General features: G+C 36.6%; 2 protein-coding genes across 3 annotated transcripts; both read left to right on the forward strand.

The window, feature by feature from the left end:
- Positions 1–3,125: 3,125 nt before the first annotated feature.
- Positions 3,126–5,305, forward strand: LOC147861495 (uncharacterized). Its single transcript, XM_087322481.1, has 2 exons — positions 3,126–3,344; positions 4,132–5,305. The coding sequence occupies exons 1-2, from the start codon at positions 3,177–3,179 to the stop codon at positions 4,687–4,689; spliced, it is 726 nt and encodes a 241-aa protein (XP_087178607.1). The 5' UTR covers positions 3,126–3,176; the 3' UTR covers positions 4,690–5,305.
- Positions 5,306–6,680: 1,375 nt separating this feature from the next.
- Positions 6,681–8,905, forward strand: LOC147861496 (uncharacterized). 2 transcript variants are annotated; one of them, XR_015530024.1, is made up of 3 exons: positions 6,681–7,260; positions 7,859–8,506; positions 8,621–8,905. XR_015530024.1 is itself a non-coding variant. In XM_087322479.1 (2 exons), exons 1-2 carry the CDS (start codon positions 7,093–7,095, stop codon positions 8,417–8,419), a joined length of 729 nt encoding a protein of 242 aa, XP_087178605.1. In that variant the 5' UTR covers positions 6,682–7,092; the 3' UTR covers positions 8,420–8,905. The 2 variants fall into 2 exon arrangements, 1 of the variants encoding a protein (XP_087178605.1); XM_087322479.1 differs by having other exon boundaries at positions 6,682–7,260; positions 7,859–8,905.
- The last annotated feature ends 590 nt before the right edge of the window (positions 8,906–9,495 follow it).

Here is a 9,495-nt window from a genome sequence, read left to right on the forward strand (position 1 = left end):
ACTACAAGGGTATAATTCTTAGCCTCAATGCATTCCATATTTGTCATGATTCGGCACTTATTGGAACCATTGTTGGTTTTTCAATATGTTAAGCTAAAACTCTACATTGTTTTTGGTCCTCAAAATTTCCATTCCTTTGATCATTTTTAAGTGTTTAATCATTACATTTATGAGAATTTTCTTCATAGTCGTGACTCGTTTTTGTCCACCATTTTGCTTCTTTTGAAAAACAACAATGTTGGAGAATGAGCAAAATGAAGATGCTAAAAAATGCATAAGAAAATAAATAATTGCATCATTTTTATTTTTGTTTTCGTAGTTAAATGTAGATTTTGCTTCAAGAGAATGCTTTTGTTTAAAAAAATAAAAAAATAGATTAAATAGATAAAATAAATAAGCAAATATACTAGATTTATTCAAATCAATCTCTTAACGAATTCACAAAGTTATGTATGTCCATAGATATAATTAGACCAACATTTGAAATGAAGAATAAAAAAGTACAAAAGAAAAGCTCTTAAATGTATATATTTGCAAGTGTCGCCAAAAAAGGTACAAGCAAAATGTCCTATTTTGTATATATGTATTTGTAAGTGTAACGAAACTAACATAAATTTTCACAAGGGTTGATGAAATCTATGGAGGTGACGAGTTGGTCACCGACTCACCTTGTGTTCTTATGATGTTCTAGCACAGTGCACTAAATGTGATACAACTAGTCACTTTCTTGGGAGCATCAACCGGCCCGATATGGTCTCACATGCCCATCATAGACAAAACTTTGTGAAATATTTTCCTTAAAACTAATTCCTTTTTTTATTCGAGGTGGAATATTTTCCTTATAAAGTTCATTTTAAAAACAATGCATGTATTGCTCAAGTTCTCACCATTAATGACACCACCGCCCTTCCAAGTTCCACCCAATGTCACCAAAGTTGTTTGCTATGCCACCATTTTCAACATCCATGGGTCCATAGCACCTTCTCATTATTAGATCTTCCATTTTGTATGTATTGTTTTAATTTGCTTCATACATCTAGTTGAGACACACACACACACACACACACACACACACACACACACACACACACACACACACACACACACACACACAACACACAACACAACACAACACAACGCACAAGAAATGTTCGAAATTTGCATAATATTACCACAATAGGTCAACATGAGTTTTCTTTGTAATAATTTAGTCTCTTGACTCTATCAATAACTTAATGTTTATGGTTTAATAAGTTTTTAAACTCATCTTAGATGGCTAATGGTTTAGGGTTTGGATATTTTTGTAATATTTATTAAATATGAATTAACTTTATAAAGTTTTAGTTAATAACTTAAACCTATAGCCTATTAATATATTAAGATATATCATTTGAAGTTCAATATTTTATCTTTTCTCAAATTTGGGTTTACTAAGACTCAAGAGATGTGCTACATGATGCACATAAGACTTCTAGTAGGCTACATGACCTTAGCTAGAGGAACCATTTAGTGTGTAAGAGTGTGAATTCTAGAATTGATTCACTTATCTCAATTCGAATAAATGAATAGGAGTGAACCCTAGCCTAGATTCACTTTTTTTCAATTCAAATACCAAAATCGCTTTATTAGGTGAATCAACCCCCTAACATTGTAGTTTAATAACTAGTTATGTAGTGAACATTGATTCTTGTACTTTTTGCACTTTGAAATGAACAATTATGTCGCAAACATCAAGCAAATCCAATCAAATCAAATGGTTACATAATATAATAGGGAAAAGGTAGTCAAACCTAAAAAGGTAAGGCTAATATTTCCCTTAGTTTTGTGATGTTTTATCCCTATATAGATATGTAGACAGTTTATTTAGTTGTTGACTAGGACATTGCACATCTCAAGTGCTGCGATACGGTTCAATCTTAAAAGACTCTTCTCTTGCAATAAATTTAACTAATTTAGGCGAAAATATTATTTGTGACACCAATGTTTCAACAAGTTTGATAGAGTAATCGACTCACAAGTCACAACTCACCAATTTAAAATTTCTTGCAAGTAATACATTAGAATGTGGGCCATTCAACTTTGATTGTAAATCATTGTAATGATGTGCCACAAACCATATAGTACTTATCTTCAAAATGATGATGGCCCAATTATTGTTACTATGTGCATCAACAAATGTGTTCCACTTTAAAGCCTATGTATTAAATGCTGATTAAACAAGTTATACAAATCTCCTTATAAGGATTTGAGGTTCATTTGCTTCTTTGAGAAGTGTTTGATGGACATTGGACTGAAGAAACAAATAAAACGTGGTTACACAAACTTCGAACATTAATGCTCCACAAGTAATATTGTGATTGATATACTATTCTACAAAATGCACATTATTAACGCACAATTAGTTAATGATATAATGGATTAAATTAAGATAATATAAGTGGCATTACATGTATCTATCTAAGGTTGTGTACAAAGAGCTAGTTTTTTAGTAGGAATCTAGCAAAATACCTATAAAATTTTATGGGGATGTGGAAGTGAAGTAGATTCACTTGTCAAGTGACATAGGTATTAATTAAAACCACATGTTGAATCGAGTAATTGTGTATTTTACGCAATAAGATATATCAACAATGACCAAAATACGCAATCTATGGACATGAAGTTTAGTTAGTTCTAATATTATTCTTGGACTTATATTTTCATTGGAGTTACAATGCCAATGTGACAATTCTAGAAGCTCGAGTTGGTGCCAATATTGAGATAGTGACAAACGGGGCATGCCATCGGTATGAATGCAAGCTAAAAATAAAATTCCCAAAGCTTCACAATACAAAGAAAGAAGATTTTCATGAGCGTTTTCCAAAGAGAGAGGGGCAAGTTTGGAACATTTTTTGATGATGAGCTGTTATACCGATTGGATCATATCGTTTACGATACTCTTAATTTCTCGATATGTGGTAGTTCATGATAAACATAGAAGGGACAAAGGGAGAAGGTTCCTAGGAAAGTTCCAATGAACAACTGTTTTTTAATGTCATGATCTTTTCTACTATCCCTTAGGAGTTAGGCTAGAGTGGGCCCAAGGCATATTCTTGAGGATAATTTTGTACTCGTAACATAAAAGCCATGGTTTTGGGGATCAAACTAGACTCTAGAGTGAGCTGATTGAGATCCCCATGACAAGGGGATTGGAGATTTTGGATGTGGTCCTGGTGCCTGCAGGTGTGTTGATGTTGTTGGTCTATCAAGCGCAGCTCGCGTACCGAATCCGCTACCACCCGTCCACGACCGTCTTGGGCATCAATCATATCAATCGCCGAGCATGGGTCCGCGTCATGATGCAGGTTTCTTCTTTCTAGATTAAATGCTCTCATTCATAAAGTACCATTCGAATCAATTCACTCCTATATATACATACACCAATCTTTCTTTGAGGTCATGAATCATGACATATATATCTATATATCTATATTTATGTATGTTTGTTTATGTATGCATGTATGTATGTTTGTGCGTGTACATACATACATACCTACATACATACATATTGTATAGATCTTGGTCTTTGGTCTTTGATCTTTGATTGTCATAGTTTATTAATCATGATAGAGATCCATTTATGATGTGTCTATACTCTGTTTTAATGGCATGATTGAGTGAGACTTGAAATGAAATGACACTACTATCAGCCATCTTTGAAATGCCTAAATGACCTATGACCTAAATTCATTTAAGTCATAGGAAGGCCGTTCGGTGATCATCATGCAATTGATTGATCACAGATAGGTCTCTATATGTCCGGTTAATATTCACAACCATATCCTTCATGATAAGCTTCCTAGTGGAGCTTGCTTCGTGGTGCACAATCTATGGATGCTCCATATCCCACTAGGTGCAATTGTCCCTTATGGTGTGATGGGCAGCGCATTAGAGGTGACTTGACAGAATAATCGAGCCCAATGACTCGATCAACTGGGTAACCCCCCATAATGATGCATCCATATGTATATGTGTATGTGTATATATGTATATGTATGCATATGTATGTATGTTGAGAGAAAGAGAGAGATAGATGGTGTGTGTATTATAAACTTGTCATTTATAGATGAATTGATCCTCTTGTAAAAACAGGATGGCTTGAAGAATGGGATATTGTCCGTCCAAACGCTACGAAATGAGATCATGGCATCGGCATTGCTAGCAACGGCCGCGATCACACTATGTGCCATCATCGCCGCGTTGATAAGCACAATTAGTACTGATAGCTTCGAGGTCACGAGTCTATTACTTGGGGACAAGAGAAAGGGGACCACTTCTATCAAGTTCCTATGTGTCTTGATATGTTTCCTCGTGGCCTTCATGTGCAATATCCAATCTGTGAGGTATTATTGCCATGTAAGCTTCCTCATTAGCATACCCCTTGGTCCCAATGCACCTGGGCTCCAACTTCAATATGTCAATGATGCCATGTCCATGGGCGCCCACTTTTGGTCCCTCGGATTAAGGGCATTTTATTTCTCGTTTCCCATGTTCTTGTGGCTCTTTGGTCCTATCCCCATGTTCTCATGCTCGTTGATCCTCACTATTTGGCTCCATTTCTTGGACACGACGAAAAACTTCAAGTCAAATTTGGGTAGTTTACAAGGGCCTAGAGATAACGAATTAATACCAATCAACAACTCAAGCTAGTTGAAGTTGAAAAGAACACTCAAGATTGGGTGTTTAGTGCTCTTCCGTACACATCGAGACACGCAAGCCAAACCAATTTTATTTATTTATTTCAATCTTGATTTCTTCTAACGCATAATACACTCATTTGATGTGATATCAAGAAATTATGAAGAAGACAGTGAAGTCTGTATACAACCTCCTTTACACATGTGGATCTCCATTGAATGTTTCTAAAGCTCATCACCACCACAAGACAGCTGGAAAATTTAAGTTAATTTGTTCATGGTTTTCTTCCATGCAACACAAATGACTATGGAATATCATGTTCTTGATCGTGAACATATCCAGTCATTAGGAGGATTTCTTGGATGTATCATGTTTCCAAAGCTTGAAAATTTGGGTTAGTTTGTTTATGGTGTTCTTGGATGCAACACTAATGACTATGAAATATCATGTTCATGATCGTGAACATATTGGGTCATTAGGAATTTCTTGGATGTATCATGTTCCCAAAGCTTCATATTCATATTGAAGTGGAATTGCATGGATTTCAGGAATCCAAGAATGTATATAATGAAATGAAATAGGTTTATTATAATTTCTTTATTAATTGAAGGTATTTGAGTTTTTTCTACACCTTTGTGTGGGTTAGTGACATTTCTTAATAATCCCCAATGCTGTGCATAAAAAGCTATATGTATCCTTTCTGATCTTAGATGAGTTCTAACCGGCATCATGTTGGTGTCAATGTTTATTGAATCATCAAAATTATTCTATCATCTCTTGTTTGTGAATTCCTCCCCTAGTTACTTGCGAATAATCTTTGTACCCATCACTTTTCTTCAAATTGAAGGTAAAAAAAACAAAGATTCTGAAAGAATGAAAACCAATTTACAAGGGATGCCCTCTAAAATTAGACCCTCTCATACCCAAATGCTTTCTTGGACTCACGAGTTCAAGAAATGAATAAAAAGTTGTGGCTATGCAACTAATGGCACAATGTCCAAGAGGATTTCTTATATTTTTAGCAATACATGAACCACACACTTGGATTGATCGTCGAGTATCACATACCCAAAGAGTCTAACTAAAAAGAAACATCTAATCTTTCACATAATGAGAAAGTGTTCATAATAATTTAAAATTGGCGGTTGAGTTCCTTTGAATAAAGAACAATCATTCATAGCTTGGGATGGCCAATGATGCTGGTGCATTCATTATTCTTGGAATGAACAAAGTACACTCGTTGATTTCCACAATTATGTTCTTATAGTCATTTATATTTGTCAGACTTGTTATTTCTGGTCTACGTCTTGTAAAAAACAAGTTTTAGGGTTCTTCAACTTGATCAATCAAGTCAATGACTTGGTGGATAAAAAGCCTAAACCAATTACAATGGAGAGTGACTCGGCACCATTATATAGGTTTAAATGCAAGGATATGGCCTTGTCAGTGATGCCATAGGTGTCTCAAATTTCCTAATAGAGGATTAAGGACATGCTTTGTTGTGCTCCACTGCCATTGGGTGGGATTTGTTTTTTCAGAATAAATATGACTTTTTTAGCATAGACTCCCAAATGTCATAATGGAATTTCATAGGATAGATAGAGCCATATGTTAAGATGAACCCCTTAACAACATGATGGAGATAGCGTGGCCTAGACTAGCTCATTCCTAATGGTGACCCCATCAAGGAAAATTTGAAAGACTGTGATGCAATTGATCCAATGAAGTAGTATTGGACACAACTGGAAAATTATGAAACCGCTTATGAAGAAAATGTGTAAGTGTCCTGTATGTACTGCCGACTCACCTTATGGGTAACAAAATTGACGTGGGGGATGTATATGTATATATTCACAATATGCACACATACCCATTTCAAATTCGTTAAGTACATGCAAAGCCATGGATTGGACCCACAAGTTGGATCCACAAACATACACTTACACTATCTTTTTTTAGCAATAGAAATAATACGCACATGCATAGAAGGTGTGTGCACCATGACCCATTCCCTCATACTTCTTCATCATTATTTTTTCGTCATCGAGGTTCCACATGCATGGTGCGAAGCATATGTCGACAAAAATGTCAAAAAAGTAGAATGGGTTGGCCCTAGCTTTGATTAATGTCAACAAGGACAACATCCACTAAGTGTTGATTAATGTCAAAGCACCAATAGGTAGATTTTTATGATTGTCTAGAGGGTTCAAAATAAGACCTAGGGTGTGGGGGCAAGCCATAAGTGTGAAATGCACGCCAAGGATAAGAAATAGGAATGATGGGTGAGGAGATCATATGGGTCACATGAGAGAGTGTCAAGAATAGTGTCAAGAATGTAGTGCCTTGCATTGTGGACAATGTCAAGTTTTGCTGAATTAATATCAGTAAAGAGGATTAAGAAGGCTTCAGATCACCATGACAAGGGGGTTGGAGATTTTGGATGTGGTCCTGGTGCCCGCCGGCGTGTTGATGTTGTTGGTCTATCAAGCGCAGCTCGCGTACCGAGTTCGCTACCACCCAACGACAACCGTGTTGGGCATCAACCATATTAATCGCCAAGCATGGGTCCGAGTCATGATGCAGGTTAGGTTTTCTCATCAAATTACTACTCATCATGATTTTGTAGATGTCAATCATGATGCATCTAGTGTACCCTGTTCTTGGGAGAATTGAGGAAGAAATGAAATGAAAATGGTATTAGGATTAGAGCCATTCTTCGAAAAGGCCGAAATGTCCTATGTATGAGATCAAAGAAGTTTTGCATCCAATGGAATGTGCGCTCATCATCATGAGATCGGGCATGGATTAGGTCCCTTTCTCCCTCTCTCTCATATTCACATAGATATCGTCCATGGTAAACTGCCGGAGTCGAGCATGCTCCGTGGCACATGATACATACATACATACTACTATGTATGTATGTATGTATGTATGGATTGATTGATTCTCCAGATCCATCTCGATGTCATTATTCACAGTGAGATTTACATGTTATTGACAAGGATAGAACAGGGTCAAACAGGACCTCTAGAGGTTTAATGGTGTTTGACCATGTCTTCCTGGGGTTTGGTCCCAATAGGAGAAGTCAAATATGACCTCTAGAGAATGTGAAAAATGTGCATTGAAACTTGGTCTCTTAACACATGGATTGATGGACTTATTAATATGATAAAAAATGCAGGACAGCTTGAAGAACGGGGTACTCTCGGTCCAAACCATACGCAACGAGATCATGGCATCGGCATTGCTGGCTACGGCCGCGATCACACTCTGCGCAATCATCGCCACTCTGATCGGCACGGTCGGTAGCGATAGCTTCGAGGTCACGAGCCTATTGCTCGGGGACAAGAGAAAGGGGACCACATCTATCAAGTTCCTATGTATCTTGATATGTTTCCTCGTGGCCTTCATGTGCAATATCCAATCTGTGAGGTATTATAGCCATGTAAGCTTCCTCATTAGCATACCCCTCGGTCCCGATGCACCCGGCCTCGACCCCCACTATGTCAACAATGCCATGTCTCGGGGTGCCCAATTTTGGTCGCTCGGGTTACGCGCGTTCTATCTCTCGTTTCCCATGTTCTTGTGGCTCTTTGGCCCCATCCCCATGTTCTTGTGCTCGTTGATCCTCACCGTTCTCCTCCATTTCCTGGACACCGCGACCGACTTCAAGACAACTTTGCATGGTTCGCGAGAAGCGCATGAAGAGAATGAGTTGTTACCCATCCACAATTCGAACTAGTTGAAGCCAAAAGAACTATTTCCTTGTTATGTGTTTTTAAGTCTCTTCTATGGATATCAAGATCATAGCTGGACATGTGTGCCATGAGTAAGTTCACTTCTTCTTGGTTTATTTAATTATTCTTAAGACATTCATTTGATGCAACATTAAGAAAAATAATGCAAAAAGACTATGGAGTGTGATCAAAACCCCTAATATTAGATCTCAGTCAAATGTTTCGGAAGTTCATCAAGGCGATGAGATGTCTCGAAATTGAGTACTTCATTGATTATGTTGTTCTATACAACACTACAGATTATTGAAGTTGTTTGTAACCACGAATATATCCTATCATTACGAGGCTTTCTTGGATGTGTGGCATGATTCCAAAGCTTCATATTCAAGTTCTTGTGTTGTATGTGTGGGATTTGGATCTTAGTAATCCATGAATACGTATAGTGAAGTGAAATGGGCTTGGGATAAACATTCTATTTATGAAATATATGCAAGTTCTTTTTATATCTCTAAATGGGTTGCAATTTTTCTTACCATATGAAATGAATGAAAAAGCTATCTAAATATCCTTTCTTCTATGAGTTGGAAGTGTTTCACTTTTTGTTATATTGTGGAGTTTTCCTTGATCTCATTGTATTTTTTGCCAAATTGTTGTCATCCTTCATTTATGAGTTCCCATCATGTTGCAAATTCTCCTTGATCCAATTGATATTCTTTACAATTATTGAAGGTAAAAAAAAAACAAATTTACAGAAAAAGGAAAACCAATTTACAAGGGAAGTACCTCGAAAATTATTTGGACTTTGTCGCACCTTAAGAAATGTTTAAGCTACAAGTTCAAGACACATGTAGTAAAAATGGCACTACAAGAATCTTCAAGACGATTAGTTATCTTTAAAGTAGTACATACATCACACACTAAATGTTTTTTCAAATGAATGGAATTCTCTTCCTTTTGTAGCAAGATCACTATCTTGAAGGATCTCACACTCTACTTAAATTGTTTTTACAGTTGCAAGGTTGTATCATGTTACCATTCATACTTTGATACCATATGCTTGGCAACAGTTCACAACGTTGTA

Source organism: Azolla caroliniana, unplaced genomic scaffold (genome assembly GCF_043228905.1).
Source record: "Azolla caroliniana isolate FFs.n. ecotype wild unplaced genomic scaffold, voAzoCaro1.0.p SCAF_7, whole genome shotgun sequence".
Lineage (NCBI taxonomy): Eukaryota > Viridiplantae > Streptophyta > Polypodiopsida > Salviniales > Salviniaceae > Azolla > Azolla caroliniana.